Below are 11,762 nucleotides of genomic sequence, written 5' to 3' on the forward strand. Positions count from 1 at the left end.
AGTGATGCTCAAACTCACACACAGAGTGATGCTCAAACTCACACAGCAGAGTGATGCTCAAACTCACACAGCAGTGATGCTCAAACTCACACAGCAGAGTGATGCTCAAACTCACACAGCAGAGCGATGCTCAAACTCACACAGCAGAGCGATGCTCAAACTCACACACAGAGTGATGCTCAAACTCACACAGCAGAGCGATGCTCAAACTCACACAGCAGAGTGATGCTCAAACTCACACACAGAGTGATGCTCAAACTCACACAGCAGAGTGATGCTCAAACTCACACAGCAGAGTGATGCTCAAACTCACACAGCAGTGATGCTCAAACTCACACAGCAGAGCGATGCTCAAACTCACACAGCAGAGCGATGCTCAAACTCACACAACAGAGTGATGCTCAAACTCACACAGCAGTGATGCTCAAACTCACACAGCAGAGTGATGCTCAAACTCACACAGCAGAGCGATGCTCAAACTCACACACAGAGTGATGCTCAAACTCACACAGCAGAGTGATGCTCAAACTCACACACAGAGTGATGCTCAAACTCACACAGCAGAGTGATGCTCAAACTCACACACAGAGTGATGCTCAAACTCACACAGCACAGTGATGCTCAAACTCACACACAGAGTGATGCTCAAACTCACACAGCAGAGTGATGCTCAAACTCACACAGCAGAGTGATGCTCAAACTCACACAACAGAGTGATGCTCAAACTCACACAGCAGTGATGCTCAAACTCACACAGCAGAGCGATGCTCAAACTCACACAGCAGAGCGATGCTCAAACTCACACAACAGAGTGATGCTCAAACTCACACAGCAGTGATGCTCAAACTCACACAGCAGAGCGATGCTCAAACTCACACAGCAGAGTGATGCTCAAACTCACACAGCAGTGATGCTCAAACTCACACAGCAGAGCGATGCTCAAACTCACACACAGAGTGATGCTCAAACTCACACAGCAGAGTGATGCTCAAACTCACACATCAGCCTGGAGAAGAGAAGGCTCAGAGGTGACCTCATTGCTCTCTACAACTACCTGAAAGGAGGTTGTAGCCAGCTGGGGTTGGTCTCTCCTCCCAGGCACCCAGGGACAGAACAAGAGGACACAGCCTAAAACTGCACCAGGGCAGGTTCAAGCTGGATGTTAGGAAGAAGTTCTTCACATCAAGAATGACTGGCATTAGAATGGGCTGCCCAGGGAGGTGGTGGAGTCCCCATCCCTGGAGGTGTTTAAAAGGAGGCTAGATGAGACACTTAGTGCCATGGTCTGGTTGCTTGGCCAGGGCTGGGTGCTAGGTTGGGCTGGATAAGCTTGGAGGTTTCTTCCAACCTGCTTGATTCTATGATTCTATGATCCTGGAGCAAAAGGCTGAAATCTACTCCCCAAAATCACACAGGCAAAACACTCCACCAGATAGCAGAGAGGTTGGGGTGTTTTTTTTAACTCTCCTTTTAATTTAGCAGTAACAATGTCTACAATACATTGACTCACAAAGTAAGTGAAGGTATGAAACCACATTCTTCATTCTGATATGGGACATTCTGGACTTTGTAAATGCCCTTTCTCAAGGGAGAATAATTCTGGACACCCAACAAACATATTTTGCAGCAATCCATGGTGGGAATTGCAACTTTAACAGTGATGCTATTTGGTGAACCTTGTCCTTGGAGATCCAAACTCTTCACAAACGAGTGCAAAGCTCAGAACCTCGCTGTACAGATAGAAAGGGGAGGGAAACTGAGGCACAGTGCTCTGCAGTGGCTCGCCAGGATCAAGCAGCAGGTGGCAGATGTTTGAGCATTGATCTCAGCTCTCTGGCTCCCAGGCAGTTCCCAGCCTGCCAGGCCACAGTCTCCCAGTGTAGGTGGGTATCTACCATCCAGCAGTTCCTCCCAGTGCAGGTGGGTATCTACCATCCAGCAGTTCCCACAGTGCAGGTGGGTATCTACCATCCAGCAGCTCCCCCCAGTGCAGGTGGGTATCTACCATCCAGCAGTTCCCCCCAGTGCAGGTGGGTATGAGGTGGGTATCTACCATCCAGCAGCTCCTCCCAGTGCAGGTGGGTATCTACCATCCAGCAGTCCCTCCAGTGCAGGTGGGTATCAGGTGGGTATCTACCATCCAGCAGTTCCCCCCAGTGCAGGTGGGTATCAGGTGGGTATCTACCATCCAGCAGTTCCCCCCAGTGCAGGTGGGTATGAGGTGGGTATCTACCATCCAGCAGCTCCTCCCAGTGCAGGTGGGTATCTACCATCCAGCAGTTCCTGTGTTATACAGGTATATCTTCTTTCACCTCTCCTGCTGTCCCATTGGCTCCATTCAGTCCTGCTGGCTCCTTGCCTTCCTCCTCCTCCTCCTCTTCCTCTTCTTCTTCCTCCTCTTTTGCTGGGTCTGCTTCTCTGCCCCCCCCCAGGAGGGTGGCACTGGGGAGGTGGCTGAGGAGCTGGCCCTCGCGGCGCGACTCCGCCAGCTCCTTGGCGCAGCACACGGGGGTGTTGGTCTCGTACGTGCTATGGAAGCTGTTGTAGTCGACCTCATAGAAGTCCTTCTCCAGGGTGAGGACGGGAGTGAAGCGATGTCCCCACAGCACCTCGGTGTCCATGTAGGAGCTGCGAGCCTGGCAAGTCATGCCTGGGTGGAGAGAGAGGGACGTTAAAGGCAAAGCCTCCTTACGTGCTCACCCAACCGCTTCCTGCGCTTAAAAGCACTTTCGTGTTAGCTCCGTACCTGAGTGCTCTGGGACACAGAAAAGGTCTTCGCTCAACAAGCCTCACAAAAGCCTCTCCCATGCCAAAGCACAAGGGATGGCTTCACCACTGTGGCTCCAGACACTCGCCTGAACCTTCTGCTCTGGAGTCTGGCAGCACTAAGCAGCTTCTCTCTGTCCTCACATCGCTCTGCTGAGGTCTCGCCTGTGTGTGATACTGACAATGCTTCTGGTGAAGTGTGCTGGAGCAGCAGCCAACCCTGCCCATGTGCCCCAAACCTTGAGCCACCCAGCCCCTAAGCAGGAGCAACCCTTGCTTGCTCTGCACTCCTGTTGCACCTGGCCACGGGGGCAGCAGATCAGCAGGATCACAGAATTAGCCAGGTTCGAGATCATCAGGTCCAACTTACTACTCAACACCATCCTGCACTGGGGTTAAGATGGAGAGGATCATCACTCCTAGTGATTTTTACACCAAATTGGCTTTTAAACACCTCTGGAAGGGTTCCATCCAACTGCCTTGGGTTGGTAGAACCAAAATCCACCCCACTGCAGAGTGAGGCTCGTAAGGACGTTGAATTCCATGTGTTTGGGGACTGAGGATTTGGGTGTGCAGTGGGAAATAGGAAACTGGTGCTCATCAAGCTGCTTCTCAGCCCCAGGGAGCAGAGTTTACTTTGCTTGAAGAAGTTTCAAGAGAAGCTTTGCAGAGCAGGGATAAGTGCTCAGCATTGGCATAACTGCAACCAAGTTCTCTTGGGATCCCCTGCCAAAGCTGAGGCTGATTTCTGTCTGTCCTGATTAAGGAATGGGTGACAGTGAAAACTTGGCCCCACAAAGTCCTCTTTTGGAGGGTGAGGGATAGACGTGACTGAAACACATCCTAAACATGCACTTGGTTCACTTCTTGGCCAGCACTTCCAAGCCTAACTCCTGCAGCCCAAAGCATACAAGAAAAGATCTAAAGCAGTGCACAGAGCCATAAAACATCAGTGTCAGACACCTCAGGGAGGAGCATGTCAGATCTTCTCACCCTGCGAGCTCAACCTGGAGACTGCAGTCTCAGAGTAACCAGAAAACTTCCTTTCCTTAAGGAAAAAAGCAGTGACTTTTGTGTATAGATGATTGTTTTGTTCTCCTAATTGCTCCAGTCCATGAAAAGACACCCACAGAAGCAAGCTCTCTGGAAAGCTTTTCTCTCCTCTGATTGCTTTCCTTAGTTTGAAGCTCTGCAGCAGGAGTTTGTTAGGTCACTCCTGGCTCTGGAGAGGTTAGAGGTGGGGTGGTGACACATGCAACACCAAGGAATTTCCACTTTTATAGCACAGATTGAAAAGCCAAATGTTTTTTTTTCTTCCCTTCTTTCCCCCCACCAAGAAGAGCTGCAGGAGTGTTTGCTCCTGGGCAGGAACAACGAGAACAGTTAGTCACAGTGTTCCAGCGCGCCTGCTTCCTGGCCAGGAAGGAACTGGGATGTGCAAAGCCTGCTGCAAAAAATAGAGGAGAAGAAAATCATCCCAAGTGGTTTTGGCTTCAGGAAAAGCTCTACAGGAGCTCTTCAGGAAGCTGCCAGCTTCTGCTTTACAAGTATGAACCAGCCACGGAACAAGGGGACACAGTCTCGAGCTGTGCCAGGGCAGGTCTAGGCTGGATGTTAGGAGGAAGTTGTTGGCAGAGAGAGTGATTGGCATTGGAATGGGCTGCCCAGGGAGGTGGTGGAGTGGCTGTGGCTGGAGGTGTTGCAGCCAATCCTGGCTGGGGCACTTAGTGCCATGGTCTGGTTGGTTGGGCAGGGCTAGGTGCCAGGTTGGGTTGGCTGAGCTTGGAGCTCTCTTCCAACCTGCCTGGTTCTGTGATTCTATGAGTGTGGTGACCACTCCTGACTGTGGTGACCACTCCTGACTGGTGACACTACGACGTGCAGCATCACCCATCCTGGACTCCTCTGATCTCAAGGTGAAGACAGAGCTGGTTTTGCACTAGACATTACATGTGGGAATGCAATGTGAGAAGGAATGATAAAGGCCACTCTGAGACCATTCAGCCTTGGTTCCCATGGCTTCAGGATGCCTCCCAGGGGGGACAAGAGACAGTGGACACCGGTGAGATTCACACCGAAGCGTGCGGAGTCCATGTGGTATCCCTCGCTAGCAGGTGGTGACCTATGACGTGTTCCTGAAGGAAGACTTGTGGCTAACAATTACAGACCTCCAGGTGCCTCCTTCAAGCCTGGAACACTGGAGAAGGCTGCCCAAAGATCTTGTGAAGTCTCCTCTGGAGAGACTCCAAACCCACTTGGATGTGCTCCTGGGGGATTCATCTTAGGTGATGCTTCTCTAGCAGGAGTGATGAACTAGATCGTGGTCCTCCTCGGGACCTGCTCCAGCAGGTCTGTGTCCTTCCTGTGTTGAGGACTCCTGAGCTGGACACAGCTCTCCAAGGTGAGCTCTTACATCCTGAACCATATGGACACCATCCCAGTTGTGCCCTGAACCACATAGACACCATCCCAGTTATATCCTGAACCACACAGGCACCATCCCAGTTATGCCCTGAACCACGTAGACACCATCCCAGTTATATCCAGAACCACACAGGCACCATCCCAGTTATGTCCAGAACCACACAAGCACCATCCCAGTTATATCCTGAATCACACAGGCACCATCCCAGTTATATCCTGAATCACACAGGCACCATCCCAGTTATAACCTGAGCCATAAAGACACCATCTCAGTTACATCCTGAACCACACAGGCACCATCCTGGTTGTGTTGTGAACCACACAGACACCATCCTGGTTATCTCCTACTGCCAGTATTCCATTAAGGAAGCAACAACACAAAGCTTTCAGCAACCAAACACTCCACACTGCCAACATCCTGCCATAGCTGCTTGCTGTAACCCCAGGGGTACCTGGAGCCAGCACAATCAAGCAAGTTGTAATTGCTCCCTAATCCCCTTTGAATTTCCCTTTTAGCACACGTGCAGTGGTGCTTTAATTGCGTGGGGACATGCTGCTTGGCAGCTCCCACATTACCCAGTGAACAACCAGCATTGTCTCTGCTTCAGATTCCATTAAGTGCCTGCTTTGCAGGCTGCCCTGAGCTCTCCAGCCTGGTTAATTAATGCATCTCTAATGTCCCCAGCTAATTATTGCCTCTGGAGCTTCAAAAACAAAAAAAAGGAGAGGGCAGGAGAGATGTGGAGCAATAAACTCTGTTGTTATTGCCAGGACCTGGATGCAACCACCAACCCTTGCCATGCAACCTGCCCTTTGATGTCTGAAGTTTCAGCTTGCAGTGAGGCTTTCAAACTTCTCTTGCCAAAAGAGAAGCATTTAGGGGCTTGAAAAAGACTTTTTCTTATAGCAGCCATTGCTGCATGGTTTGGGTTTAAATGGTAACAGATATTTGGCTGCTCTCTACAACTGCCTGAAAGGAGGTTGGAGTGGTGGTCTCTTCTGCCAAAGAGCAAGTGATAGGATCAGAGGAATTGGCCTCAAGTTGCACCAGGGCTGGAGATTAGGAACAACTTCCTTACTGAAAGAGTGGCCAGACACTGGAACAGGCTGCCCAGGGAGGTGGTGGTCCAGGCTCTTTCACCAACTGGAGCCCAGAGGACTGTCTCCTGGTTTCAGGCTGTGTGTGAAACATTCGGTAGGGTTTTAATGCTGATTTCATTCCAGCTAAATTGTCAGGAGTTTATCTTTGAGGTGGGGGGAGGTGGTGGCTGGAATCACTACGCCACAGATCAAGAACAGAGTTGGAGCCTGTTGCTGTTTGAAGCAGCCAGGGGTGGTGATCTAAACTCCTTTCTGGTCTCCAGCAGATGAAAAGATACAGCATATATTGCTCTGGGTATTAAAGCAGGTGTTTCATTGCACTGAGGAGCAGAGAGGAGGGCTGATGTCAGGGGAACCCCGCTAATGAGGCACTTTCCTGTCATCATACCCAGTTGGGATCAAGCAGCTTTCCACCTTCTCAAAGACAAAGGGATGTTAACACGTGCTGACAAAAAGCACTTGTCTGATGGCTCCCTGGGTGAGGAGCTGGGATTTCTGCAGCCTGCTCACTGGGAGCTGCAGATTGCAGAGGGTTTGGCTGCTTCAGTACCACTGATTATGCAACTGGAGCAGAGCTGCTGCTGCTGCTGCAGCTGGAGGTGACACCCCATTTCCAGGTCTTGTACCCCTTTGGGTCACTGCTTACAATCAAACTTCATCATCACAAGCCAAATCTAGCTGCATTTGCAGCTCTTTGGCTATCCAGAGAACGAAGCAGCAGCCTCTCTCCAACTGTTGGAGGATGCATCTAGCCTTCAAATGGACCATCATAACAAGTAACTTAGTGGGAGAGGGCAAGTGGACCATAAAGCACCAGCCAGCAGCCCAAGAAATTGCCCCAGGCTGCTCACATCAAGAGCTGAGTGGAATATTTCACTGCTGCTCCACAGGCTGAACTTTTCTTGGTGGGTAGAGACATCTCAACCCCTGGGGCTGCCAGCACAACACTTTTCATCAGCCTAAAATTAACTCTCCTCATTTAAATGCCACTGAGCTCTGTGATTATCTGCTGGTGAAATGTCATGTGGATGCTGCCTGTGTGTTTGCCATATTTGCTGGTCTGTCTCTGCAGCTCCAGCAGAGATATTGCTGGATGTGATTCCACAGCCCTGTCCTTGTTTTCATACCCTGTTGGATGCAGGCTGTGGCTGTTCCACTCCTATTGGATGCACTAAAGCTGCCTAAGATACCCTCAGCTCCAAACACACTGCAGAAGCACAGAGAAAGGACTGATAGACTCTGAGGTGTAATGACAGACTGATGTGGATTAGGGTGAGAAGGAGCAGCTGTGAAAATCTGAAGTTCCATCACTCTCATTCAGCAGTACATGTCCTTAGATTAGCATCAACAATTGGAGAGCTGGAAAATCTATTAGGCCCTCTGTGTTAATTACAGCAAAGAACACTGTAACCTCCAGAAAGTCAATATACCTCCAGCTCAGAAAGGAATATTGGAAGGCAGGAGCATGGTCCTCCAATTATTTGTGCTTGTCTCCTTTAGGGGAGCACATGTCTGCCTTTGACTCACTTTGACTTCTATGCAATCAGATTTTAATTTATCTGAGTGCTCTCCAGGCCTGTGAAAGCTCCTCCAAGCTGGGAAGGGAGAAAGGAAAGTAGGGACCCTGTGATTGAAAGGTCTTGGTGCCTCTACCAGAGAGAACCTGAGCCCCAAACTTACACAGCTCACAGTTTTAAGCCCCTCACAACGTCTAGAGACACTCAAGGCAAGCAGCCTGCAAACAGCCACCTCTGCAGGACAACTCAGCTCGTGGAGACCTCTCTCTCTTCCCTCTGACTGCATAAGCAGCTTCTCTAACAGTTCTGCAGGCCTTTTTCACAGGGAGGTCCTGAGCAAAGCAAGGAGGCAGCCCAAGACAGATGGTGAAAGCATGGGAAGTCCATTTAGGCATTTCACCCCTTTAGGCATTTCACCCTTCCCACGTTCTCCCGTGGGAGAATCATGACTCACAGGATCATAGATTGGTTCATTGTCCTGCACATGCCTGGGAGAAGGATATCCTGAGCTGACAGTTCTGGGAGAGGCTTTCCCTTCACTTCAGAAAAGTTGATGCACTCACTGAATGAAACCTGCCTTTGGGGGGATGTCAGAACAGAGGATAGGCATAGAGGCATAGAATGGCTTAGGTTGGAAGAGACCCCAAAAGCTCATCCAGTTCCAACCCCATGCCATAGGCAGGGACACCTCCCACTAGAACAGGTTGCTCAAGGCCTCATCCAACCTGGTCCTGGACACCTCCAGGGAGGTTGTGGAGCACAGAAGCACAGAGTTTAGATCACCATCCCTGGCTGCTTTAAACAGTAACAGGCACCAACTCTGTCTAAGGTAGTGCCAGGGCAGGTTCAGGCTGGATGTTAGGAGGAAGTTGTTGGCAGAGAGAGTGATTGGCATTGGAATGGGCTGCCCAGGGAGGTGGTGGAGTGGCAGTGCCTGGAGGTGTTGAAGCCAAGCCTGGCTGGGGCACTTAGTGCCACGGTCTGGTTGGTTGGGCAGGGCTGGGTGCTAGGTTGGACTGGCTGAGCCTGGAGCTCTCTTCCAACCTGCTTGATTTCATGATCTCATGAAAACCACTCTGAAATACCAACTGTTAAGACCCCTGCCAGAGCTGTTTAGCACAGCTGGTTTCATGAGTGAGTTGCACAGCAGCTGTGGGGGCCTGGGAGAGCTCTCACTGGAATAATTCAATGTTTTCTTTTGCAGCAAAAGCAAAACATTTTAGGCTGGTTGGGAGGTTTCTGGAGTGATGGTTTTTTTTTTTCCTACCCTGCACAAAACTCAACTCCAAGCCAAAACCCATGGGCTTCAGCCACAATCCATGGGCTTCAACCACAGCATTGCCTTTGCTAACAAAGAACACAACAAGAAGCAGCAGAAGTGCTTCAGGAAACTGCAGTCAACTCGAAAACACAAACATGGGTTTAAAAACCAATGGCCTGAAGTGTTTAGGGAATTCAAGTCAGCTTCCAAACAGGAACATGGGTTGAAAACCAATGACCTGAAGTGTTTTGGTGACCCTTTGAAATTTATTCTGCTGAACCTTCTTTGGTTTGAAACTATTGACCATCTTTGCTTGCCACCAGGTCAGAGTTGAATTTAAATGTCAGTAAGAGGAGTTGTTTGCTTGAGAGGAGACAATTCAGCCTGGAGAAGAGAAGGCTCCAGGGAGACCTTAGAGAAGTCTTCCAGCATCTAAAGGGGGCTGCAAGAATTCTAGGGAAGGAGTTTTGACAGAGGCTTGAAGTGATAGGATGAGGAGCAATGGATGGAAGCTGGAAGAGGGGAGATTTAGTCTGGATATTAGGAAGAAATTCGTTGCAATGAGGTGGTGAGACACTGGAACAGGCTGCCCAGGGAGGTTGTGGATGAAGACCTCCCTGGAGGTCTTCAAGGTCAGCTTGGATGAGGCCTTGAGCAGCCTGAGCTGGTGTGAGTTGCCCCTGTCCATGGCAGGGGAGTTGGGGCTGGATGATCTTGAAGGTGTCTTCCAACCCAAACCATTCTGATTGATTGATTGTATCAATTCTTTGTGCTTAGGATCTCTGTGTGTGTGCTTGGCTGAAGCTACTGGAGGTGGTTATAAAATGGTTGTGTGAACATAAAATGTGCTGAATGCTCATAGATTCACAGAATGGTTTGGCTTGGAAGGGACCTTAAAGTTGTTGCACTTACTAAATGAAATCTCCCTTTGGGAGGAATTTCAGGAGAGCACAGGATAGGCATAGAGGCATAGAATGAATCAGGTTGGAAGGGACCTCAAAGCTCAGCCAGTTCAAATCCACTGCCATAGGCAGGGACACCTCTCACTAGAACAGGTTGCTCAAGGACTCATCCAAACTGGTCCTGAGCACCTCCCTAGGCAACCTGTGCCAGTGTCTCACCACCCCCAACCTGTGCCAGTCTCTCACCACCCTCACTGCAAAGAGCCCTTTCCTAACATCCAGTTTCAATCTCCCCTCTGCCACTTCAAACCCATTCCTCCTCCTCATCCTCTCATTACCAGACCTTGTCAATAGTCCCTCCCCAGCCCTTCTGTAGCCCCCTTCAGATACTGGAAGGCTACAACAAGGTCTCCTCGAAGAGACCTGCAGAGTCTGTCCTCATAGGAGCTTCTTGTAGCCTGTACTCATAAGAGAGGTGCTCCAACCCTCTCATCATCTTCATGGCCCTCCTCTGAACTCACTCCAACAGCATCCTTTGTGTTCTTTCTGCCAGATGCCACCCTGTGGACCCAGGACCACTTGTGCCAGTGGCTGGAATGGGCTACAAGGGAGTGTGGATTACTAGAGAGTGACAGCAGCAACTTCCAGGATTTCTTCCTGATCTCCAGTCTCAATCTGCCCCCCTCAAGCTTAGAGCTCCTCAGTCGTACCTCTGAGGACTGTGATGGTGGCTCCCAATTTTCCACAGGGCTTAGTAAGAGGACAAATTCTCTGCTGCATTTCTTACTACCCTCTACCTTCTATCAGTGTCATGGCTTACTAGAAGCCATGCTGGAAGCAAATGACACCTCTCCTGCAAGCAGATGGGTCTGAGCAACACAAGAGGAAATAAAGAACCTAACGAATTTGCTTGGAGTGAATTTGAAGGCATGGAAGCAGGGATTAATATCCCCCAAGCTGCTTTATCAACATTACAAAGTGTGAGGACAAAGCAGGAATGCACAAACGCTGCAAGCAGCTCTCACTGTGGCAAAATATCCCCCCCACCAGTGCCCATATGTCATTGATAAAAGCATCCCAGGCTCTGAATCAGATAACGCCATCAGCCGAGCTCTGCTCTGCTCCCAGCTCAGTGCAAACTGCCTCTTCTAGCCCAGATTTGGGGATTTCAAAGCCTGCCTTCTGAGACCAGAATAATTCATTTCCACAGATGTATGCTCCCTGATGTCATTACATGCCGGCCTGGACAATCCCTCTGGGAGAGGAGCCCATTTGTAAAGCGATGCTATTCTGATGCCATGCTTTTAATTTGGAGGCTGTTATTGATAATGACTTCCTCTCAGACAGATCTAGCAGGGGTTTCACTGTCAGGAGAGGAAGGCAATGCTGTCACTGTTCAAACAGAGTCTGATGGTGTCACTGTGTGATGAGCAGAGAGGCTTTGGACGAACAGGGAACTGCATTTCACACTCAGATCAGGAGGTTCCAGCAGCTAGTAAATGATTAGGCTACAAAATAAGCTTCCACTGCAAAGCTTTGCCTTTGATAGTCATTTCCACCCACTCCTACTTTTGCCATGTCTCTACCATCCTCTGCTGGGAAAGATTTGTCTGCTAGTGCCAAATGTATCCCACTTTTGCCATGCAGTGCTCCAGCCCAGGTGCAGTGCAATCCACACATCATTTCCATCAGTTCCCTCTGGAAAAGTCACCTATTGCTACTCACCTAATGATTAAAAGGCATATAGGGAAAGTGAATGAGCTCTCCAGAGAGCTGTCCTGAAGTGCAAAG

The 11,762-nt window shown here is 49.9% G+C and overlaps 1 protein-coding gene across 6 annotated transcripts in view; it reads right to left on the bottom strand.

The window, feature by feature from the left end:
* Positions 1–11,762, bottom strand: part of KCNJ5 (potassium inwardly rectifying channel subfamily J member 5) — a 68,607-nt gene that overhangs the window by 44,382 nt on the left and 12,463 nt on the right. For 2 of the 6 annotated variants that reach the window (XM_064173289.1, XM_064173286.1), the window contains one exon: positions 1,454–2,650. The exons of 3 other annotated variants lie outside the window; for them this stretch is intronic. In XM_064173289.1, coding sequence (XP_064029359.1) covers positions 2,289–2,650 — 362 coding nt within the window. In that variant the 3' untranslated portion in view covers positions 1,454–2,288. Of the gene's footprint in view, positions 1–1,453; positions 2,651–11,762 lie in introns of those variants that run through there. One more of the 6 variants, XM_064173288.1, reaches the window with a different exon arrangement.

This window comes from Pogoniulus pusillus, chromosome 38 (assembly GCF_015220805.1).
Source record: "Pogoniulus pusillus isolate bPogPus1 chromosome 38, bPogPus1.pri, whole genome shotgun sequence".
In the NCBI taxonomy this organism is placed as follows: Eukaryota; Metazoa; Chordata; class Aves; order Piciformes; family Lybiidae; genus Pogoniulus; species Pogoniulus pusillus.